Raw genomic sequence first — 25,830 nt, 5'->3', positions numbered from 1 at the left:
GATGAAATTGAGGGCAACTGTACACAAAGTACACAACATTTCCTCCCTTAAAGTCTAGGGAAGTAAATTGGGTCATGTGTATGAGGACTCTTGTTTGCTAAGGAGTTCTACTCTGCATACACAGCCAACTTAAAATATAACATTAGGGAAACAAAGATCATCAGTATAAAAATACTATGGTCATATGTAATGCACACAGCAGTAACATTACTGAAACTCTTGAATAAATAGTTTTCATTTTCACTTCCATGAGTGCATTCACCAGTGGTTAAACTAGCAATTTCGTTTAAGTAGAAAAGTAATTTGATGCCAAGAAAGATGTGGCAAACTGGAGTGGAAAAATACTCGTGTAGGCCAGACTATGCAATTGGGATAGATGGTACTGAAGGGGCAAATGCTGCAGATTTCCATACACTGGCAGATCAACTGAAAATATCTTGTTTCCATTTAAAACTGAATGTTCTTAGTATGTTTTAGTTTTCCCAGGGCTTAAACTCCACAGTCAATTCATTTAGGTTGTGGAAATTAACTTGAGATCTTTTCTTTCCACAAAGCAAAATTAATGAATCATCTGTCCTTGTGAAAAATTTGTGATTCTGAAAGAATTTAAAATTCATGTTGGGAAAGGCCTGAGGTACTACATTTAAAAGGGATTGTGGCAAAGCCTGACTTCTTAATAACTACTGTCTCAACATGTTTTTCTTTTGAGGAGCAATAATATTCCATATATGGAATAAGACCTGATGGCACACAACCCAAAGATTCTGGTGCCCAGTGAGAGACTTCTGGTGCTTCTAGCAAGCCTATGGAAGCAACTGCAGCTGAGCAGCAGTGCTGTTCACTTCTGCTTCCTCATACTACAAGTGAAGAAGAGTACTCACCAGTCTTTAGCTGATCAGACAATATTAAGAGGAAGTTCTCAATAAATAATAGATTCTGGCCAGGCACAGTGGCTCATGCCTGTAATCCCAGTACTTTGGGAAGCTGAGGTTGGTGGATCGCTTGAGGTCAGAAGTTTGAGACCAGCCTGGCCAACATGGTGAAACTCCGGCTCCACTAAAAATACAAAAATTAGCCAGGCGTGGTGGCAGGTGCCTGTAATTCCAGCTCCTTGGGAGGCTGAGGCAGGAGAATTGCTTGAACCTGGGAGGTGGAAGTTGCAGTAAGCCGGGATCGCGCCACTACACTCCAGCCTGGGCGACACAGCAATACTCCATCTCAGAAATAATAATAATAATTGGGAGGCTGAGGCAGGAGAACGCTTGAACCTGGGAGGCGGAGGTTGCAGTGAGCTGAGATCGTGCCATTGCACTCCAGCCTGGGCAAGAAGAGTGAAACTCCGCCTCAAAAAAAAGAATTATTATTATTATTAATAAATAAGCAATGGATTCCCACTGCAATAAAAAAGGGAAAGGGAGGGTTTATGGAAACTGTTTTAAATGGAAAAGAAAGGCAAAAATCCAAAGGTTAATACTATCTGTAAAAATTCCAGAACCACACACAGTGGCTCAGTCTGTAATCCCAGCACTTTGGGAGGCTTAGGTAGGAGGATCACTTGAGGCCAGAAATTCAAGGCAAGCCTGGGCAACAGAGCAAGATCCTGTCTCTGCAAAAAAATTAAAAAATTAGCCAGGCATGGTGACATGTACCACTAATTCCAGCTACTCGAGAGGCTAAGGCAGGAGGATTGCTTAAGGTCAGGAGGTCAAAACTAGTTACAGTGAGCTATAATCATGCCAGTGCACTCCAGCCCAGGAGACAGAGTGAGACCCTGTCTCTTAAAAAAAACAAAACAAAACAACAACAACAAAAACACTGGGCGCAGTGGCTCACGCCTGTAATCCCAGCACTTTGGGAGGCTGAGGTGGGCAGATCACCTGAGGTCAGGAGTTCGAGACCAGCCTAGCCAACACGGCAAAACCCCATTTCTACTAAAAGTACAAAAATTAGCCGGGCGTGGTGGTGGGCGCCTGTAATCCCAGCTACTCAGGAGGCTGAGGCAGGAGAATTGCTTGAATCCGGGAGATGGAGGTTGCAGTGAGCTGAGATCGCACCACTGCGCTCTAGCCTGGGCAACAAGAGAGAGACTCTGTCTCAAAAAAAAAGAAAACAGGCTGTGCACAGTGGCTCACACCTTTAATCCTAGAACTTTGGAAGGCTAAGGTAGGAGGATCAATTAAGGCCAGGAGTTCAAGATGAGCCTGGGAAACATGGCAAAACCCTGTATCTACAAAAAATACAAAATTTATCAGATGTGGCCAGGCGTGTTGGGTCACGCCTATAATCCCAGTACTTTGGGAGGCTGAGGCGGGCAGATCACTTGAGGCCAGGAGTTCGAGACCAGCCTGGCCAACATGGCGAAACCCCATCTCTACTAAAAATACAAAAATTAGCCAGGCGTGGTGGCACATGCCTGTAGTCTCAGCTACCTGGGAGGCTGAAGCATGAGAATTGCTTGAACCCAGGAGGGAGAGGTTGCAGTGAACCAAGATCATGCCACTGCACTCCAGCCTGGGAGACAGAGCGAGACGTCGTCTCAAAAAAAAAAAAAAAATTACTGAATGTGGTAGTGTGTGTCTGTAATCCCAGCTACTCAGGAGGCTGAGGTGGGAGGATCACCTGAGCCTGGGAGATGGAGGCTGCAGTAAGATATGATCATGCCACTGCATTCCAGCCTGGGTAACAGAGTGAAACCCTATCTCAATAAAGAAAAAAAAAAATTCTAACAGTTCATAAAGTTCACAGCCTACATTTAGTATGAATAGTAACTACCATACTATTTTCCATTATAAACTAAGAATGTATGTTTGTTCAAAGTAATGCCTACTAACTAGGGACATGTGAGGAGTTACTCCTTGTTTTCTTTATAAGCCTTAAGATGAAAGTTAGGAAGCACATGAACAATGAGAAAGCCTCCAAGTCAGAGAACAGAGGAGACAGGGCCAGAAACTCTAGCCCCTTCATTAAACAGTAAGTGACTGCAAAGAAGTTTGCCTCAGTCACGGTTAAATGTGAAGGGATAACTGAAAGGCTGGGGACAAAAAGGTACAGCTAAACATCACAGACACTCAGGTAATAGCTGAAATTATAGGTGCAGATGACCTAAACATCAGGTGTAAACAAGGAGAATGAGTCAGGGCCCTATCAGCTTGTGTTGCTTCACTGGTCTGCTCCTAAACTAAGCAGCATTCGTTTCTCCAGACATGCAGACTGATATCCTGAAGCAATTTTCCATCCAGGTATGAAGCACAGAAGAAGAGGAGAATTAACAATTTTAGAGGCACTCAAAAAAAAAATAATAATACTATTGAATTCTCACGTTTTAACCAAACTGAAAATTATTACCCTCCAAATAAGAAATCTAAAATAACTATTAAAACTCTTTTTTCTGACAATCTGAGAATAATTTCTCAAACATTTTTGGTTTTTTGGTTTGCTCTGGGCTTTTTGTTTTGTTTTCTGAGAAGTATTGTTGACAATAAGTATAATCTAACAAAATTAACATTCCTTTCAGCTGTACACTGTATCCAAACCTGGCTAACACCCAATGATTTAGCAACGTTACCCACCCTCAATTTTAAACACACATCTCTTTCATTAAGAATTTTAGATTTCTTCAAATGGATAAAATACCTTACTAAGCAGTATTAAAGGATTTTATGTCCCCGCCTCCCTAATCCTTTCTATTTTGCTATGTTTTTTCCTATTCAGCACCACATCAACATCACATAAATAAGTTGGCCTGCTGCTTTAAATACAGATCTACATTTAAGAGAGTTTTACAAGTTATAAGATGGCAACTTTTTGGCTTAGTGCATTCTCTCCCATTTATTGGTGTTAATGAGGAGTCCTTCTAGTTCAGTGACATTAATACTATTTCAATGCTAGCAATATACAAGGTGCTTAAATAAAAGGTAAAGAAGCCATCAAAATCCATTAAATAAGCATCTGTTCACATGTAATATTTTTTATTTCAGGTGGTAACTTTTAGGCCAGGATGCTGTTTTCCTATGGCTTTCCTGAATGTTCTGCTTTCAAACCAGGCCCCTGGAGGCCCTGAAAGTGTGATGAGGAGTAATTATTTTAAAAAGCAGAGAAATGACTCGATTTGTCTGAGTTTTCAGTGACATATAAACGAATTGGCTGCAGCAACTCGGTAAAGTGTTTGGTAAAAGTTACAGAGCAGTCTTCTGCCATTACCCCACAAGAAGAAAATAATGAGGATCTCTCAACTTTATCAGTCAGGTGAGGGTAAAGTAAAAGCAAACAAAAATAGACTCAATATACAAACATTACTTCAAGATGGATCACAGGGCCAGACTTGGTGGCTCACACCTGTAATCCCAGAAATTTGGGAGGCCAAGGCTGGAGGATGACTTGAGCCTAGGAGTTCAAGACCAGCCTGGACATTGTAGCAAGACCCCCATCTCTATTTAAAAACAAAACAAAAATAAAATAAATAAACGAAACAAAACATAGTACAATATAATGAAAACTCATGTACTCAATTTTACCACTGTTAACATTCTCAGTTTCACTAACAAAAAACCCCCATGAACCTCTCCTTGACGCCATTTATCTTCCTTCTGCTCTAGCAGTTATATCCTAAATTTGATGTATCACGAATGTGTTGTTTTTCTTGTATTTCAACCCATGGGCCTGAAAAATAAAGCATATTCCAAAAGCATTTTTAGATTATTTCTATTTTTAATGATCTTTTCATACCTGTAATCTGATGTGTATTCCACCCTTCTAGTGGAAGGATGGTACAGTCTGGAGGAGTAGAATGCCTGACAGAAAAATAATTTCATACTAGCGTGCTGATGCTAAGAAATAGGTATTAAATTTCTGTAAAAGAAATTGAGTCCCCATTTTGTCAAAATACGCCTAATATCCAAATTCCTAAACTCACTGTGAGCAAATGTGCTTGACAACAACGGCCAACACAAATAAGTATATTTATGTTAAAAATGTCCCCCTCCTTTGGGAGGCCGAGGCAGCCGGATCACGAGGTCAGGAGATTGAGACCATCCTGGCTAACACGGTGAAACCCCATCTCTACTAAAAATACAAAAAATTAGCTGGGTGTGGTGGCACGCATCTGTAGTCCCAGCTACTCAAGAGGCTGCGGCAGGAGAATCGCTTGAACCCGGGAGGTGGAGGTTGCGGTGAGCTGAGATCGCGCCACTGCACTCCAGCCTGGGCGACAGAGGGAGATTCTGTCTCAAAAAAAAAAAGTCCCCGTCTTCCCAGTAATAGCATGGATCTAAAATAAAACATTTTTTAAAAGTCCCCCTTTCTCCTGATTTTTCACACTAAAAAGTGGAAGGAATTATTTGGCATCTAAGTCTTAAACTTTGGCCTTTCTTTTCAATTTTCATTAAGATTGCAAATCTTCATTATGAGAGTCTTGCCCATTCACTAAAGAACAAATGAAGACACCTCAAGGTACACAATAATCAGTGACAAAATTAACTGCAATCTAGATTGCTCAATATTTCTCTCTTTGCTAAGTGATTCATCTGTGCTTAAGAGAAAAAGATCGCCTTTTTTTTTTTTTTTTTTTTGAGGCAGCGTTTCACTCTGTTGCCCAGACCTGGAGTGCAGTGGTGCAATCATGGCTCACCAAAGCGTCCACCTCCCAGGCTCAAGTGATCCTCCCACCTCAACCTCCCAACTAGCTGGGACTACAGGCGTGAGCCACTGCGCCAGGCCAACATCGCTTTAATTAATGCTGCCTGTGTCGATTTGAAGGCGATTAGCTGCTAGTTAAAATGAAAGGTGGAAGAGCAAAAGCCGATTTATCTGCAAATCTACAACATAAAACATTTTATCTGGCACTTCTTCACATCTTTAGCACAATAAATGAAGCTCACAATAAGGTATTGTAAATCTTGAGGTTTCATCTGAATCATCAAACTAAGATTCAATTATAGCTAAAATATTTTTAGTGTTAAAAATCATTATTATAGGCCAGGCGTGGTGGTTCACGCCTGTAATCCCAGCACTTTGGGAGGCTAAGGCGGGTGAATCACCTGAAGCCAGGAGTTCAAGACCTACCTAACCAACATGGAGAAACCCATCTCTACTAAAAATACAAAATTAGCTGGACATGGTGGCATGCGCCTGTAATCCCAGCTACTCGGGAGGCTGAGGCAGGAGAATCACTTGAACCTGGGAGGCAGAGGTTGCAGTGAGCCGAGATCGTGCCATTGCACTCCAGCCCAAGCAACAAGAGTGAAACTGTCTCAAAAAAAAAAAAAAAATCATTATTATATTCTAAATCTGACAATCCATGCATTTGTGTACAGTCAGTTCATATTAACTCTTCATTCTCTATTTCATATTTAGAATTGTAAAATATGAGCTGGAAGGGATCTTATTTTTAATAGGTAAGAAACATACTGCTTATAATGCTGAAATTATTTTTTGCCAAGGAAGGTCACACAAAGTTAACAGCCATCCGAAATGTTTTGCTGTATTTTTTCCCAAAAAAAAAATCAGGTAATTTTTGTAACTACATCCAGATGTTTGGAGATGTCTTAACAATCTCAAAGATTTCTTTTCAGACCCAAGCACAGAAGAAGTAGGAGAGGATATGAGAAATAGAGAGAATAATGGGAGGAAACATGTAAGTGGTAGAGGAATAAGAATGGACTACATCTTCCTACCAACCACACACAATCTCCTTAAAGAGAAGCAGAGGAAGAACATGCAATGAAGACATTTCTCTTGTCAAAAATACACATGTGAAAAATAGGCCAGGCATGAGGGCTCACATCTGTAATCCCAGCACTTTGGGAGGCCGAGGCTGGTGGATTGCCTGAGCTCAGGAGTTCAAGACCAGCCTGGGCGACATGGTGAAACCCTGTCTTACCAAAAGTACAAAAAACTAGCTGGGCGTGGTGGTGTAGGACTGTAGTCCCAGCTACTCAGGAGGCTGAGGCAGCAGAATCGCTTGAACCCGGGAGGTGGAGGTTGCAGTGAGCCGAGATTGCCACTGCACTCCAGCCTAGGCGACAGACGAGGCTCTGTTCCCCTACCCCCCAAAAAAAAAAAAAACAAAAAAAACAAATCAACTCTGTTACATTGTAAAGGACAACAGAGATCAATATCAAAACATCTCTGGTGAAGAATGGTTTCCAGAATTCACTTTAGTCTCTCATTGCTGTTTTTAGCAGAATTTGTATTTGCCCAGAGCCAGTTTAATTTTTTCAATTACTTTATGTTCATTGTAAAAAATATGTATTTTTATCCTAGAATGTAATTAATAATCTTTGAAGAGACAATACAGAATCCATAGTACTCAAAAAAATTATCTACACTACTAGTGGTTTTCTAAAATGTTGCCATCCCTTACTGCAATGAAAACAGAGCTAACAATGTAAATACTTTTACTGGCCAACAATTACAGCAAAATAAGGAGGCAAATCAAAGACATTTAGTGTTCAGTAAAACAGATTCTGTTTCATTTGGGCAAAGATTTACTTGTAAAGATGAATATACTCTGGAGAATGCTACTTTGTTAAAACTGGTGTTTTCCAAAAGTAAAATAACATAGTAATATATCAAAAGTAAAAGCAGTAACAAAAAAAAGTTTGGCTAGAATAATTACAAAAGAAAAATTAATTTTTACATTACAAAACAGTTTGCAGATAATGAATACAATTATTACAAGATATTTCAGAAGTCAGTTATATTACTAATAAAATATTTAAACTATTTTTAAAAAGGGGTACAGAGCCTTGAAAATGGGCCATTTCATCAAATCTGTTTGCTGAAGTTTGAACATCACTGCTTGTTCCAGTCTTTGCTCTCTAGACATGCCTTTCCCCTCTAAACATGCCCTCCATCCTTCCCACCACCCACATCTATTCCATGTCCCACCCTTCTCTCACTTGACCCAAAATACATTCCTACTACTTGCTCACTTATTCCAAGTTCTCTCAGCATTTGTCTACCACTTATAATGTATGAAATACTTTGGATTCACTTATGTGCAGTTTATTAGTATTTACAAACCCATTTTGGGTACTTCTTAAAAGTAAAATCTTTGGGGCTTATATATTCTATTTCTCTCAGAGTGTCTAACAGAGTGTAGTTATTCAATATGAGTTGATTAATTACATACAGCTTTAGGTCCAGCATGAAAAAAAAAAATGAGGAAAAGACTGGGAGACATTAACTGGATAACCTCCAGATAGATGCAACAACACAGAATCCAAAGCACAATTTTCCTGAAAATTAAGCCAACCATAACAATAAATCCTGTTAGTCTTTAGACTTGCTAGCTTCTTAACCCAAACTGATCCACCAGAGAGGCAGTCTGTTATAATGGTTAATATCAAAGGCTTTGTAGTTTGATAATCTGAGTAACTAATCTTGCCTCTATCACCTACAAATTCTATAACCTTGCACTGACTGTTTAATCTTCCAGGACTCAATTTATTTATATTTTATATGGGGATGATGCCACCTGACTCACAGGGCTGTTAAAAGAATAAGTTGTGGCCAGGTGCGGTGGCTCACACCTGTAATCCCAGGACTTTGGGAGGCCAAGGTGGGCAGATCACAAGGTCAGGAGTTCGAGACCAGCCTGACCAATATGGTGAAACTTCATCTCTACTAAAAATACAAAAATTAGCCGGGCGTGGTAGCGCGTGTCTGTAATCCCAGCTACTCAGGAGGCTGAGGCAGAAGAATCGCTTGAACCCAGGAGGCAGAGGTTGCAGTGAGCCGAGATCACGCCACTACACTCTAGCCTGGGCGACAGAGCCAAACCCCATCTCAAAAAAAAAAAAAAAAGAAAAAGAAAAAAAGAAAAGAAAAAGTTGTGATAATAAAGAGCTTAGCAGAGTAAGCTCTCCATAAGTGTCATTATTATCTATTTCGATTCCTTTTGTTTTTAAAAATGTACAACTTAGCCACTTTTGTTTTTTCTCTTTTTGAGACAGGGTCTTGCTCCATTGCCCAGGCTGGAGTATAGTGGCTCAAACATGGCTCACTGCAGCCTCAATCTCCCGAGCTCAAGTGATCCTCCCACCTCAGCCTCCCAAGGAGCTGGGACCACAGGCACTCGCCACCTCACCTGGCTAATTTTTTACATGTTTTGTAAAGACAGGGTCTCGCCATGTTGTGCAGGCTGGTCTTGAACTACTGGGCTGAAGTGATTCCACCTGGACCTCCCAAAGTGCTGGGATTACAGGTATGAGCCAACATGCCCGGCCAAAATTATTTTAAGCCCTATAGCCTGTTATAGTGTACATAGGTTAACCTAGCAACCACCCCACTCCAGATTTTATAGTCTGGTGAGGCTGCCAACCTCAAGACACAAGGGATGGGCACGTGACACAGGTCTAGATTGCAGTCTCCATCATTTTGGTAACAGTGATAGGTCCGAGGAACTGGCAAAGCAGAACTATTGGAGTCCTTCCTATCTCCAAACTGATAATGTGAGTGGTAAAAGAACCCTCCAGTTTTTCTTACAGGGGTTAGTTATTAAGTTAAGGCAATATGTTCCTAGAGCTGCAGGCACCATCTTAGCTGACTATACAGAATTAGACCCTCCACAGCAGATGTTGCAGCCAAGATAATTTGAGCCTTTGGATCCCACTGAACCTAAACCTAGATCCACCCCCAGTCTCAGGAGTTACATAAGGCAATACATTCCACTTCTGCTTAAATTAGTTGGTTTTGGGTTTCTGCAACCAAAATAATTCTTACTAAAAAAAATGCAAACCAGGAACAGTAATTAGTTCACGCCTGTAATCCCAACTACTCCAGAGGTTAAGGCAAGAGGATCACCTGAGCCCAAGAGTTCAGGGCTGCAGTAAGCAATGATCATGCCATTGTACTCCAACCTGGGCAACAGAGTGAAACCCTGTCTCTAAAAAAAAATAATAACAACAAATAGATACTTTTTAAAAATTAAAAATAAATTATGTCTATTTTGATAAACAAAGATTTTTCTCCATCTCTGACTTCAAAAGCTGCCCCTGAGCTCTATATACTTTTGTTGAGCTCTATATACTTTTGTTGTTCTACCTATAAAAATATGATCTTAATGCACAGTTACAAACTTGCTTGAAATTCATAGAAATGTGATGTTCAAAATACCAATAAAATAAATACTGAAAATAATTTATTATTCACTTGACATGTCAAGCATTTTTTAAAAGCTCCAACAAGCTCACCTGTACCTAAGCAAATTTATTATTCTGACTTTCGTTTTACAGCTGTCTATAATGTTTCTAAATCTCTTAATATGGTGGTTTCTCATTTAATCTATATTATTATCTTCTGATGGTTTTAGAACAATGTAATGAATGTCTGCTATTTATGCCTGCCTAGCATCCATTCCCCCTTCTTCTGTTAACATCACCTTAATTCTCCTTTGAGAAACCCCCACTTTCAGTCCATGTGGTTCTAGGAAAATTGCCCCATTCCCTGGATACAGATCTGAGGTGACCTGATACAGGCCTGGCCAAATAGAACATCTGGCACCCCTCAGCCATATGACTGGAACATGGATGAGTAAGGCCCAGTATTTTTGGCTGGAATGACTGGGAAAGAGATATTACAAAGACATCAGTTCTCTCCAAATTAATTTATGGATTTAATATAATTTTAATCAAAATCCCAGAGGATTTAAGAATGATAAAATCATTCCAAAATTTATCTGGGGAAATAAGTAACTATACTATACCAGCCGGCAATTGTCTATTGTTACTTTTCAAATTTTTCTTGGCTGGTACAGTCCACTTGAATTACCAGATATTAAATGTTACAGCTACAAAATACAGTGTGGTATGCTACAAAACACTAAAATGGAATATAATAGAAACTCCAGAATCAGAGCAGAGAATATAAAAAGTGCTATTCAAAAAGGTATATTTAAAATCAATGAGGAAAGGACAGGTCATCTCATCCCAAGAGGGGCAGATGTATAGCACGCATATTGCACCCCACCCTCAGGCACACTCATTGCAGATATCACTAATTAAGCATAGCACTTGTTACTGCTGAACCCAGATATGGCCTTGAATCCTTCCACATATGGCACTCTAGGCAGCCACCAGCAAGCTATCAGACTAAGCATGCAAGAGGATTATTTGACAAATAATACTGAGGCAATCAGTTAACTATTTGGAAAAATAAATAAAGTTAAACCTCTACTGCATACCATATGCCAAAATAAATTCTACATAGATTAAGAAGTTAAATGTAAGAATTGAAACCATAAAAGGACTAGAATAAAGCTGTTGCAAAAGCCATTCTCAGAGAGAAACAGAGAAACTGCAATGAGAAGAAATGGGAGACAGAGCAACTGTCCTCAGCACTGCCTTGGGTTTGTGACATTTCTGAGGCGCAGCTTTTCCTGAAGTCCCGAGACCTGTCTGGTTCTTTATAACATCTCCATCCTTTTATTTGAACTAGTTTAAATGGGTTTCTGTGTTTTGAAACCCAAGGAGCCTTGAATAAGGCATGTGCATTTTCTTTTTTAAAATTTTTGTTAGTTGATCAATTCATCTTACCATAAATAAGTCCGGGCTGGACATGGTGGCTCACACCTGTAATCCCAGCACTTTGGGAGGCCGAGGCAGGTGGATCACCTGAGGTCAGGAGTTTGAGACCAGCCTGGCCAACATGGAGAAACCCTGTCTCTACTAAAAACACAAAAATTAGCCAGGCATGGTGGCACACACCAGTAATCCAAGCTACTTGGGAGGCTGAGGCAGGAGAATTTCTTGAACCCAGGAGGCGGAGGTTGCAGTGAGCCGAGATGGTGCCTCTGCACTCCAGCCTGAGCAACAGAGCGAGACACTGTCTCAAAAAAAATAAATAAATAAAAAAGTCTATACCATCTGAGTCTCTTTCAATGAAAAATTAAAGCTTCCAATTTTTCTAAGTGTAAGGTGTAACTTTTTTTTTTCATTTTTAAAATACAGATGGGGTCTCACTAGGTTGACCAGGATGATCTTGAACTCCTGGCCTCAAGTGATCCTACTGCCTCTGCCTTCCAAAGTGCTGAGATTACAGGAATGACCAACCACACCTGCCTAGGTGTAACATTTTACATGCATGACAGATTAAATTCAAAAATACACTGCTCAACTTTCTCATCTATTTCATTAAGTTTACTTTCCATGACACATTCAAGATAATTTACAAATTTTAAAGCAAGAGGGTCCGAACACAGCAAAAAGAAAAACGTAGAAAAACCAAAGCAAAAAGAAAATTGCATTTCACATATTCTCAACTAATTATAGCATTCTAGCAATGTCTCGGGGGTCAGAAATAAAGCCAAGTTTGAATTTTATAATTCTTTTATTATTTTAAAAGGCAAATCTATGATACCATAATCACTAGCACTTTGTTCATATATAAAATTATTTCACGAGTTTTGTTTTTACACTAAAATCCAACACAAATTTTATTAAGGAATCAGTGCATTTTCCTCAGAAAGACACTTAAATAAAGTAACCAAATCAATTGTATTTCTCCAGGCACAAAATATTAAACATAAATGACCATACCATCATTTCTCCAAAGGAATTCAAAAGCTCTTTTCTCTAATCCAGAAAAAAGAACCTTTAAAGGAAGAATATGTTCTCATTCCATGTGACCAGATATAGTATACTGTTTATAAACTAAAATTTTTCTTCGCAAACCCCAGAGACAGCAGACAGTTACATGGCTTAAGTGCTTTACAACAAAGCTGAACAGTATGAGGGTAACACTCTCCAAATTATTTCACTTTTCCAGTGATAACCATTCTTCTCCTGTCCCTGGACAGAAATCTCAGGGCTAATTCACTATATCCAATCAACCACTGTATCCTATCATTTCTTTCTTTAAAACAGTGTCTCTCAATTTTTCCACGCCATTGCTTCTACAGGATCAAACACCTGTGCCAGCAACAAAAACTCACTGCAGAAGATTCTCTGTAAGTATCAAATTTTTGGATGCACGGGCAGTTGGAAGGAGACTATCTAGGTAGGAAAAACTTCTCAGTGGACTCTGCTATGTGCCCTGACAAGCGTCAACTGCTTTAAAGTATCTCTTGAACTGAATCCTCCTCTCCATTCCCACTGCCACTACCACCACCGGCTCCAAAGGTGATCACCTCTGGCTTGGATTACTTTTCACTACAACAGCTGCTGTTTTTCCCACCTTTGGTCTTTCCTCTTTGCACTGCATCCAGTGCTTCCACTGCTGCCAACCCAAAATTCTGTTCCCATCACATCACTTCCTGGATCAAAAATGAATTGCATCAGTTTCCCACCTCTTCTATCTCTTCAACCTCTCACTCTTTCTGTTGGTTGGGCTTTTCTCTTGCTATACAAATCTGTCCCAATTATTTTCCCATTTAAAACAAAACAAGGCCAGGTGCGGTGGCTCATGCCTGTAATCCCAGCACTTTGGGAGGCTGAGGCAGGCAGATCACGAGTTCAGGAGATCGAGACCATCCTGGCTAACACAGTGAAACCCCATCTCTACTAAAAAATACAAAAAATTGGCCAGGCATGGTGGCGGGCGCCTGTAGTCCCAGCTACTTGGGAGGCTGAGGCAGCAGAATGGCGTGAACCCGGAAGGCAGAGCTTGCAGTGAGCTGAGATCACACCACTGCACTCAAGACTGGGCAACAGAGTGAGACTCTGTCTCAAAAACAAAACAAAATAAAAAAACACCAGTAAATAAAACCTTTCTTGGACATTTCATTCAACTTTACTTACTGGCTTTGCTTTTTTTTTTTTTTTTTTTTGAGACAGGATCTTGCTCTGTTGTCCAGGCTGGAGTACAGTGGCACAATCACCACTGTAGCCTCGACCTCCTGGGCTCAAGAATCCTCCCACCTCAGCCTCTGAGTAGCTGGGACTACAGGTGCATGCCACCACACCCAGCTAATTTTTGCATTTTCTGTAGAGATGGGGTCTTGCCATGTTGCCCAGGCTGGTCTGAAACTCCTGGCCTCAAGTGATCCTCCCACCTCAGCCTCCCAAAGTGCTTGGATTACAGGTGTGAGCCACTATGCCTAGCCGCCTTTGCCTCTTTCATTTTGCTGAGAAACTTTTTAAAAGCATAGTCTAGACCAGGCATGGTGGTCCACACCTGTAATCCCAGCACTTTGGGAGGCTGAGGCGGGCAGATCACGAGGTCAAGAGATTGAGACCATCCTGGCCAACATAGTGAAACCCCATCTCTACTAAAAATACAAAAAAATTAACTGGATGTGGTGGCACACACCTGTAGTCCCAGCTACTCAGGAGGCTGAGGCAGGAGAATTGCTTGAACCCAAGACGCAGAGGTTGCAGTGAGCCAAGATCGTGCCACTGCACTCCAGCCTGGCGACAGAGTGAGACTCCATCTCAAAAAAAAAAAAAGCATAGTCTACTCACTGCCTTCTGCTCCTGTCACTTTGCTGAAACTGCTCTTATGAGGATTCCAATGGTCTTGTATGCTAATGATCAAACCTAATGGACTTTTTAGCTCTCAACTTTCTTCGCATCTGTAATATCTGAAGATGCTGATCACCCCCACCTCCTCGAAATTCTTGTCTGTCTGACTACCACTGCACACTTTTCTCCAGATTGTCCTCTTACCTCCTGGACCATTCCTTTCCAGATTCTTCTTCCTTCACCCTGACTCTAAATGTAGGGGTTCTGCAGGATTCCATCCTGATTCTACTTCTCAATTTGCACTACTCTCCGTTTTTTTGGTTTTTTTTTTTTTTTGAGATGGAGTCTCGCTCTGTTGCCCAGGCTGGAGTGCAGTGGTGTGATCTCGGCTCACTGCAATCTCCACCTCCTGGGTTCATGCCATTCTCCTGCCTCAGCTTCCCGAGTAGCTGGGACTACAGGCGCCCGCCACCACCCCCGGCTAATTTTTTTGTATTTTTAGTAGAGACAGGGTTTCACCCCGTTAGCCAGGATGGTCTTGATCTCCTGACCTCGTGATCCGCCTGCCTCAGCCTCCCAAAGTGCTGGGATTACAGGCATGAGCCACCACACCTGGCCTACTCTCTCAATGATTTCATCCACACTCATGCATCAATTACCACTTCTACCCTGATATCTCGTAAATCTTCATCTCAGTTGACATTTCTCTTGATTACAGTCCTGAACATCCAGCCGGCTACTGACCTTTTCCACCAAGATGTCACGCAGGTAATTCAAATTCAACTTGCCCCAAACTAAACTTATCTTCACTCAGAAAACTAGCTTGCCCTCTGTTCATTTCAGTTTCATAGTTATCCAGCTTCTCAAGTCAGAAATCCAGGAGTTAGCCTCCATTTCTTTCTCTTAAGACCTCAAACATTTAGGCCTGTTGTTTCTATCTCACTATTTCTCCGCTTCATACTGTCCTATCCAGTCTCACTATACTTATGGTGTCACATAGCCTCCTAACTGCTTTCCCTTACCTCGTATCTGGAGCTCCTATACTCCATCTGCCACTCTCAACTTTCTAAAACATTTTCCCTCATTTAAAGCACTTTGGCAGCACCCTGTGGCCTAAAACTTTTTCAGAGCACATGTACATCAGTAAAAATTTGAGTATATGCCCTCAATCTATGAATATTTATTAATGCATATATACTATAAACCATATATAAAATACAGAAACCAAGAAAGACTGAGATACAGAAAAATATATAAGATATAAACATAACCCAGATGAAGTCATTCTATCATTAGCTACTATATGACTCAAAGTACACTACATTCTTAAGGTGAAATTCATTATCGATGATAATGTGTATATATATCCATATTTCAAATAGTCTTCTTGACAATTTCATTTTTTAGGCTGACTCCTTGACAGATGTAATTACCTTGAAATGTGACAAAGAGCTCCCACCAGGAGGAGAAATGTCAGTTCTACCTTTTTGTTATTGTTTGCAGTGTTACAATTATCTTTAATCTACTATTTCTTTGAGCAAATCTCTAAGCCACTTGTTCATTTTGTGAAGATTAATGTAATTAAATGCAGATAATATAAATCCACTCAACCAGGCTCAAGTAAACTGCAATAAGTTGCATTCTGATAACGGCAGCCAAACTAGTAAGGTCACCACTGTCAATTCCTTGGCTTTATGAAGCTTCTGTTCCTGTCACTTTGCTGAAATTGCTCTTATGAAGACTCCAACAGTCATAAGACATCAGCTTGTATATCGAGTATGTAATGGCACTGTCTTAAAAGACTAACAGAACCAGTGTTATCTATATATTAAATATTAATAAAGCTCAATTTCTTTTTTTCAAGTTGAAAAAGTAAATATAAACCTCATTTAGAGACAATTGCTTAGCACTACATACAAGGCTCTCGATGAACTGGCCTCTGCCCACCTTTCCAGACTGCTCTTCTGGCACACACTTCCTGTACCTTACCACACTTTACTTCTCTCAACAAACCTGCTACTTATCATTTTCTTACCTTCGACATGCTGTCTCCTTTGCACTCCTACCTCCAGTGCCCTGTGTTCTCACCTCTATTAAAGCGTCTATCACAACCTGCAATAACTGTTCCTTACTAGCCTAAAAGGGCAGGGATTACTCCCAATTTGGAATTCCCAGCATCTACCACAACACTTTTGCAGCAGGTACTTAATAAATGTTGGGGCCGGGCGTGGTGGCTCATTCCTGTAATCCCAGCACTTTCGGAGGCCGAGGTGGGTGGATCACGAGGTCAGGAGTTCGAGACCAGTCTGGCCAAGATGGTGAAACTCCAACTCTAATAAAAATACAAAAATTAACCCAGTGTGGTGGCAGGTGCCTGTGATCCCAGCTACTCGGGAGGCTGAGGCAGGAGAAGCACTTGAACCCGGGAGGCGGAGGTTGCAGTGAGCCAAGACAGCGCCACTGCACTCCAGCCTGGGTGACAGAGCAAGAGTTCATCTAAAAATAAATAAATAAATAAAACTAAATAAATAAATAAATGTTGACAGAATGAAAATGGTCTAAATTCCTCTGGTTGGCTTTCAATAACTTGCATAATCTGGCTTCAATCTATCTACCCAACTTTATTTTCTTCCCTCAAGTCCATACCAATTAGCCATTCCCCTCACTTTGTATCATATGTCATGCTCATTTTGGCTTTTGTTCAGGCCATCCCCTCAACTTGAACTGACTTCAGTCTACAGAGAAGTAGCCTGTCCCTCAAGCCTGAGATCTAATCTCCTTTCCCTAGGAAGTCATACTCAATTCTTTCATCCCCCAATTAATCATTCCCTTTAGTGAACTCTTGAAGAGTGAATTTTACACACTTTAGCAACTATTTTCTATGGGGTAGTTTTTCTTTTCTTTTTTTTTTTTTTGAAGACAGGGTCTCGCTCTGTCACCCAGGATGGAGTACAGTGGTGCAATCTGCAACCTCCGCCTCCTGGGTTCAAGTGATTCTCCTGCCTCAGCCTCCCGAGTAGCTGGGATCACAGGTGCACGCCTCCACGCCTGACTAATTTTTGTATTTTTAGTAGAGATGGGGTTTCACCATATTGGCCAGGCTGGTCTCGAACTCCTGACCTTGTGATCCGCCCGCCTCGGCCTCCCAAAGTGCTGGGATTACAGGTGTGAGCCACCGCGCCTGGCCAATGGGGTACTTTTCTTTCCCTAGTTTCTCTCTGATGATTTGATGCCAAGGACCATCTTCATTTTACTTTGCACATTGATCTCTCACAGCACACTACAACATAACAAGACACAGGAGATGCTAAAGATATGACTGATTAGTTGTACGTAGCCCAGTCCAGGGGAGGAAGCACTGGACTGGGTTTTAGTACAACTTCTACCAACTAATTTGTCAGGTGACCTTAATCATGTCACTTAAATTCTGGGTATTCATTCCTTATCTACAAGATCAGACATTACCAACTTTAAACAATCCAGGTAAGGTATTTCTTCCAGTCCAAATGAAAAATTAAAAATTTTCTCTAAAAATCAAGAGAAATTCTGAGACCTTCAGTAACTCATTTAACTTTGGTGAAACTCAGTTTTAATCATTTATACAACAAATATAAACAGCCTATCTCAGAGGACTGAATAAAAATCCAAAGAGAAAATATAGATATAGATATAGATAGGCCAGGTGCATTGGCTCATGCCTATAATCCCAACATTTTGAGAGGCTATGACGGGAGGATTGCTTGAGCCCAGGAGCTCCAGACCAGCCTGGGCAACAGAGTGAGACCCTGTCTCTACAAAAAACAAAAAATAAAAATAAAAACATTAGCCAGGCTGGGTGCAGTGGCTCACACCTGTAATCCCAACACTTTGGGAGGCTGAGGTGGGCAGATCACAAGGTCAGGAGATCAAGACCAACCTGGTTAAGATGGTGAAACCCCGTCTCTACTAAAAATACAAAAAAAACAATTAGCTGGGCATGGTGGCATGCACCTGTAGTCCCAGCTACTCAGGAGGCTGAGGCAGGAGAATCACTTGAACCTGGGAGGTGGAGGTTGCAGTGAGCCCAGAATGCACCACTGCACTCCAGCCTGGGTGACAGAGCAAGACTCCGTCTCAAAAAAAAAAAAAAAAAAAAAAAAAAATTAGCCGGCATGGCATTGCACACCTGTAGTCCTGCTACTTAGGAGGCTGAGGTGGGAGGATCACTTGAGCCCAAGAGGTTGAGGCTGCAGTGAACTGTGATCACGCCACTACACTCCAGTTTGGGCAACGGAGAGAGGCCCTGTCTCAAAATAAATAAAATGCATAATTTTAAAATCCTGATTAAAATGTAAGACATTATTATACTATTTAGTGGAAGATGCAAGCAAGCAGCATTATTTGTTGTCCAGTTGGTTACCACAGTGTACTAACCTAGCCAGGAACACTGATTGGATCCTCGAATAGTCAGTTGAGAACAGCAAAACACTGTTCTACTGCACTCCAACTAAGCAACAGAGCGAGACTCCGTCTCAAATATTTTATTTACTTATTTATTTATTTATTGGCAGCGTTTCTGTTCACCCAGGCTGGAATGCAGTGGTGCAATCATGGCTCCCTGCAGCCTCAACCTCCTGGGGTCATGTGATCCTCCCACCTCAGCCTCTCAAGTAGCTGGGACTACAATTGCACCACTACACCCAGCTAATTGTTTATTTATTTTTTTTGAAGTTTTTGTACAGATAGGGTCTTGTTATGTTGCCCAGGCTTGTCTCGAACTCAGCCTCAAATGATCTTCCTGCTTTGGTCTCCCAAAGTGCTGGATTACAGGCATGAGCCACCACACTTGGTTTTTCTTTTTTTCTCTTTTCTTTTCTTTCTTTTTTTTTTTTAAAGCTAGTCAAGTGAAGCAGTGAGAGTGGAGAAGGAACAAATAATCTGTAACTAGTTGTGATCAATTAGTTGTAAACACCACTGCACTCGGACCAGCGCAAACTCATTCTTAACCTAATCACCTAAAATAATTCTTATCATCTATTCTTCTTCAGGTAAAAATGGAGCCCCGGATGTTATTTTAACGACTTGCCATCCTTCCTGTTTTGAGAGTGTCTTTGTTAACTCGTGGCATACCTTCGTGACCCGGTCCTACCTTCCTCATTCAGACCTGTGCTGTTCATTGCTGTATTCCCAGTCCCTTAAAAAGTACTCAACACGTGAACTGCAAAATGAATTAACAACTTTGAGGGAGGTGTTATTATCATCCTGGCTTTACAGATGAGGAAACTAAGGTTTAGCAAGATTAAGTAACTTGCCTAGGGGTTACAAACCACTAGCCAGAAACAAACCCACATCTGACCACAAAGTCCTTGCTTCTACTCTACCCTACTGGCTAGAATAACTTTTTAATGTCTTGCACTTCTGTGTCTTTACTGGTGGCAGCTCTCTTCTAACGGGGAAGCTCAATTTAAGCTTCATCAACCTGGGCATCCTCAACCTCTGATTCCCATGATGGACCTATATAGACCTCTGTCTCCTTTGGGTTGTGCAAACTTCTATTAAAACAGCACTTTTAGCCCTCTGCTGTACTTATTTACTTCTCCGTTTCCCCACATCTCAACTCTAAACTTCATGAGGACAGGAATCAGGTATCTTCAAGTGCCTCTGGCACGAGTTAAGAGTTAAGTAAATATCTGATGAATGAATAAATAACTCCTGCAAATCCCTGAGATAAAAAGGAAACTTTTAACTCAATTCCCTAACCACAGGCAACCAAAGACTATAGCTTTCCCTGGTGTGGGATTGGCAAAAGTGTGCCTGAAATTCCCTGCCCACACCACAAAAAAGCATCACTGTGAGATGATACGGCAGTTTTTCAAGTTTTCAGACATCTAATGGAAGGACAACATGGTACAGCCTGAAAACTTTAAAGACTAAACTTAAAATCTGTCTTTTAAAAGTGGCCTACCTGGATGGGACACCAGCTCTCAATTTTAAATAATGTTTGACTGGTTCAATTAAATCATTGTTTTCAGTGGTTTTACATATTTTGAGTAATTTTATTTTTACACCCAGTGGTTTGAAAATGCAACGTCGTAAATCTACTATATTGACTTCCTCACTACTTATAAGAACAAAAACTGCTTGTCTTGTACAAAGTGGGAAAATAAAGTAGAACCTGCGTGTTAGGTAAAAAGGCATTCAATAAACATGTTATTATGCTGCCATCTTTCTAAAAGCACACGTGGCCTATTTTAGCCCAATAAAGACTGGGAAGCATTTACTACAAGGTTTTCATTTTACTGGTCTGAATACTAGGTTCAAACTATACCTATACAAAAAGTAGGTTGTTTGTTTGTTTTTGAGATGGAGTCTTGCTCTGTCATCCAGGCTGGGCATCCATGCTGGAGTGCAGTGGTGAGATCTTGGCTCACTGCAACCTCCACCTCTGAGGTTCAAACGATTCTCCTAACTCAGCCTCCCTAGTAGCTGGGATTACAGGCATCTGCCACCACGCCTGGCTAATTTTTGTTTGTTTAGTAGAGACGAGGTTTCGTCGTGTTCTCCTGACCTCAGGTGATCTGCCCACCTTGGCCTCCCAAAGTGCTGGGATTATAGGCATGAGCCACCACGCCTGGCCAAAAGTTTTTTTTTTTTTTTTTCTAAATATGGTGTACAAGGTTCAACTGTCTGCCCATCACAATTGAGGACTACATAAATAGTACTAAATTCAATATTCTGGATGTAAGAATTTATAACCAAATGCTTAGCTAGACCAACTTCAAGGTACACGTTTAGAGTAACAGTTTTTTTTGGACACACACCCAAACCACAATCTATAATTTTACTCCTTCTATTAACACTAATTTCCAAGCAATGTCTAGCCCCACCTAGACATGCAATATAAATAAGGTTTATAAATAGGATATTATAAAGGTGGGACACTGGAACTTCACAACTGGTGTACATGAAATCATTTCTGGTAAATCAGTATTTTTCCAAATATTCACAAGCTGATTTATAAGAAAGTGAAAATCCATTGTGCCAAGTTGGACTTCTGGCCTCTCGGTTTGACGATTGGTCCTTCTTCACCAGCAGCCCCCAGCCCTTCCCTTCTGTCCTTCCTCTGCCAGGAATACCCTCCTGACTCATCCCTGCCTGCCTATGTCCATCACTTCCTTGGAGACCTGGCTCAAGATTCAGCTTCGGGAAAAAGTCCTCCCTGGCTAATTCCATCTCCACTAACTATTTTCTAACTTTGCATTCCTTTGGCATTTAAATATAGTTTGCACGACGTAATCACCAACTTCATTCCTTTCCTCCCTATAAGTTGTTTTGCATTTTTCTATCATTTCTCCAACTAGAGACCAAGTAGGGACAGCATCTTCTTTTATATTCTTTTCAACACAGCTAGCCATAATCACCAGTGAAAGAAAGCTGACCGCTCAAAAATTTCTGAAGAAAGCAGCTGACTTTTCGTTTATAATTTACAATACTCTATCACCTCCAACATGCATGAGTCCTTAGAGGAGAGGAATTTTATTTTTGCCTTAGTTCAAATTCATCATGAAAGATCCAACTTACAGATCACATACATATAACTTAACGTAAAGAATAATCCTGGTTATTGAAACCTATCTTGTGATTTGCCATTTCAAGGTTCTTACAAAAACCCCAAGAGTCCTGAAGCAGCGCGCCTGTGAGTAGTAGGAAGCTGGCAGCAGACTTGCAAAAGGGGCAAAACTCTAGTTGGCAGTAAATGTTCAAACACGTGAGCCTCCACTGTTAAACAAGGTTCATTAACCACACAGACTTGCTGTTTCAGCTTTCTGGCTTCAATGAAATGCTATGATCTCCTTTGGTTATTGTTGAGAGCCAATGATGGGTTAAATTCCCATAAATTAACCAGCGCTTTCGTGGTTTGCCCGAGCATACCGCTGGCATCGGTGAGGATGGACTTTTTTTTTTTTTTTTAATAGACCCGCCCGCCCCGAGGAGCCAGAGGTGAGTGAGTTATGCGCCAATCCGGCACTTCTCAGCGGGCAAACGGAGACAGACCCACTCGAGCCGTTCGCTCTCCCTCAAGTTCTTAGTGTCAGCTTATCGGGCCGAGGTGGAGCTTCATAGGCAGCTGCTTTTTACTCAATCTCAGCCGAGTCTTCCCTAGGGGCTGCAAGCCACACTTCGGCGGCTGCCCAACTTTTCCTGCAAGAAGCATCCGTTTTTCCACACTGAAAGCTCCAGAAACCCAGGTTTGGAGAGAGACGGAGAGAGACGGGGAGAGAACCGGCTCGCCCCGCCGGCGGGGCAGGAACAAAGTGAGCTCCCGCGAGCCCAGGCCGCCGCGGCCCGCCCACCCTCCCGCCCGGCCCCGCTCACCCTCCCGCCCGGCCCCGCTCACCCTCCCGCCCGGCCCCGCTCACCCTCCAGCAGCACCTCCTTGCCCGCGCGCTTCAGCGCCTGCACGGCCTGGTCGTGGGTGGCCTGGCGCAGGTCGGTGCCGTTCACCGACAGGATGGCGTCGCCCAGCCGCAGCGCCCGGCTCTGGTCGGCAGCCAGCCCCGGGAAGATCTTGGAGATGAGGATCGGCATCCGGTTCTCGCGGCCGCCCTTGATGCTGATGCCCAGGCCGCCCGCCTCTTGCTTCACCACCCGCACCCGGCGCACGGGCGGCGACGCGCCCGCCTCACCCGCGGGGCCCCGAGGCGGCGCCGGCGGGCTCGGGGGCCCCAGGCCGCGGCTCGGGCTCCCGGGCAGCGAGTCGCCCGCGCCGCCGCCGTTTGGGAGGCCGTTGAAGGCGGCGGCCGTGGGTCCCAGAGCGGGCTCCAGCTCGGCCGCGGCGGCGTCGCCCGTCAGGCTCAGGCTCTCCCCGCTCAGCTCGGCCACCACTCGGACCCAGCGCTCCCTCAGGAGGAGCTCCACCAGCCCCGCTTTGGTGGCCCGCGTCCACACCGCCATGGCCGGCCCCGCTCCAGCAGCCGCAGTCGCCGCAGCTACCCTCATTCCAGTCAGGCAGCCTCGGCGCTTCCCTCTTCCCGCCCGGAGGGGCGGGCCCGGCCCCTCCCCCGCACGATTCATTATTCATGAGGCCACGCCTGCCTCCGGAGGGGCGGGGCCGGCGCAGCCGCTTCCGGGAGGTGCAGATGTTGTCCGATCCCTCGCCTCTCGCCGGACGTCGGCAACCCGAATGCGGTGGGACTGCATTTCTCCTCATCCTTCCATTGGCTCCCCACGGACCCCCCAGAAACTTCTGACCTCTACCGTGCAATTCACGGGAGCTGCCCGGGCACGGAAAGCAAAATCAGCTTGGAGAAACACTTTGCAAGCCTGCAAGACCCGGTGGCACGTTCATTCTTGCATTGATTGGTTCGTACCCTGTGTACTGAGCGATTAGCCCTGTACTCCGGCTCCTTTTGAGGCCTTGTACTTAAGCTCAATAGTACCAACAACAGCTGAGAGTTTGCGGTCTAGTGGGGAAGGAAAATGCAGAACCAACCAACTAGGTGTGATACTATGTGGTTAAGTGACATGCAGAAAACGTCCCCAGAACAGCATAAAAGGAACATTTGGTTAGGCCTGGGGTCAGCTTCACAGAGGTAACAACGGACGGTGAACAGCTCAAGCAAAGGTCCAACAGCATGATCCAAGCCTTTGTCAATGTTTTGTAATCTCGTTTACTTGCCTGTAATTCAAGAGGGAACCATGTCTTCTTAAACCCTGAAGCCACAATTGGCAGGCCTCAAGGATATTTGCAGAATGATGGTGTCTTAGGGTTCTTCAGAGAAACCAACCAATAGGATATATAGAGATATATAAATTTATTATTATTACAAGGGACTGGCCACGAGATTATGGATGCTGAGAAGTCCCACGATCTGCCATCTGCAAACTGGAGACCCAGGAAAGTTGGTGGTGCACTTCCAATCCAAGCCCAAAGGCCTGAGACCCAGAATCAGTGGTATAAACCTGAGATTGAAAGTCTGGGCCGGGCGCGGTGGCTCAAGCCTTTAATCCCAGCACTTTGAGAGGCTGAGGTGGGCGGATCACCTGAGGTCACGAGTTCGAGACAAGCCTGACCAACATGGAGAAACCCCATCTCTACTAAAAATACAAAAAATTAGCCGGGCGTGGTGGCACATGCCTGTAATCCCAGCTACTTGGGAGGCTGAGGCAGGAGAATTGGTTGAACCTGGGAGGCAGAAATTGCGGTGAGCTGAGATGGCACCATTGCACTCCAGCCTGGGCAACAAGAGTAAAACTCTGCCTCGAAAAAAAAAAAAAAAAAAAAAAGAAAAAGAAAGAAAGAAAAAAAAAGAAAGTCTGGGCCGGGTGCAGTGGCTTACACCTGTAATCCCAGCACTTTGGGAGGCCGAGGCGGTGGCTCACCTGGGGTCAAGAGTTATAGACCAGTCTGGCCAACATGGTGAAACCCCATCTCTACTAAAAATACAAAAAATTAGCCAGGTGTGGTGGCAGGTGCCTGCAATCCCAGCTACTCAGGAGGCTGAGGCAGGAGAATTGCTTGAATCTGGGAGGCAGAGGTTGCAGTGAGCCAAGATTGCACCACTGCACTCCAGCCTGGGCAACAAGAGCAAAACTCCATCTCCAGAAAAAAAAAAAAAGTCTGAGAAGGGGGCCACACACGGTGACTCACGCTTGTAATCCCAGCACTTTGGGAGACCGAGGCAGGCAGATCACTTGAGGTCAGGAGTTCGAGTCCAGCCTGGCCAATATGGTGAAACCCCCGTCTCTACTAAAAATACAAACATTAGCCAGGCATGGTGGTGGGCCCTTATAATTCCAGCTACTTGGGAGGCTGAGGCAGAATTGCTTGAACCCAGGAGGTGGAGGTTGCGGTGAGCTGAGATCGCACCAGTGTACTCCAGCCCGGGTGACAAAGCGAGACCCTGTCTCAAAACAGAAAGTCTGAGAAGGGGGTGAGGGTGGGAGTTGGGGTGGGGGGACAATGATGTAAGTCCCCATCCCACTGCCAAGGCCCAAGAGCCAGGTTCACCAAAGTCTGAGGGCAGGAGAAGATGGATGTCCCAGCTCAGGCAGAGAGTGAATTCCCCCTACCTCTGCCCTTTGTTTTGCTCAGGCCCTCAACTGACTGGATGCTGCCTGCCCACATTGGTGAGGGTGATCTTCTTTAGAGTCTACCGTGGAAATGCTAATCTCTTCCTGAAACACCCACACAGGTATACCCAGAGGTTATGTTTTACTAGTTACCTGGGGAGCCCTTAGCCCAGTCAAGTTGACACAAAATTAACATCATAGATGGTTACTTAGGAAGATGCCAGAATTCCAATATGAACAGAGCATAGGGTCAGTGGAAATGGGAGGATATGAGTGTGAAAAGCATCTTTTTTTTTTTTCTGAGACAAGAGTTTCACTCTTTTTGCCCAGGCTGGAGTGCAATGGCACGATCTCGGCTCACTGCAACCTCTGCCTCCTG

At 43.1% G+C, this 25,830-nt stretch overlaps 1 protein-coding gene across 1 annotated transcript in view; it reads right to left on the bottom strand.

Annotated features, from left to right (window-relative positions):
• The window catches only part of SNTB2 (syntrophin beta 2), a 124,537-nt gene extending 101,108 nt beyond the window's left edge, over window positions 1-23,429 (bottom strand). Inside the window, exon 1 of the mRNA XM_055366283.2 lies at window positions 22,799-23,429. Within this exon, the coding sequence (XP_055222258.2) occupies window positions 22,799-23,378 (580 nt within the window). The 5' untranslated portion in view covers window positions 23,379-23,429. The remainder of the gene's footprint in view (window positions 1-22,798) is intronic.
• Between the last annotated feature and the right edge of the window lie 2,401 nt (window positions 23,430-25,830).

The sequence above is a fragment of the Gorilla gorilla genome, chromosome 18 (genome assembly GCF_029281585.2).
Source record: "Gorilla gorilla gorilla isolate KB3781 chromosome 18, NHGRI_mGorGor1-v2.1_pri, whole genome shotgun sequence".
Classification (NCBI taxonomy): Eukaryota; Metazoa; Chordata; class Mammalia; order Primates; family Hominidae; genus Gorilla; species Gorilla gorilla.
This window is presented reverse-complemented; position numbering and strand designations above follow the sequence as displayed.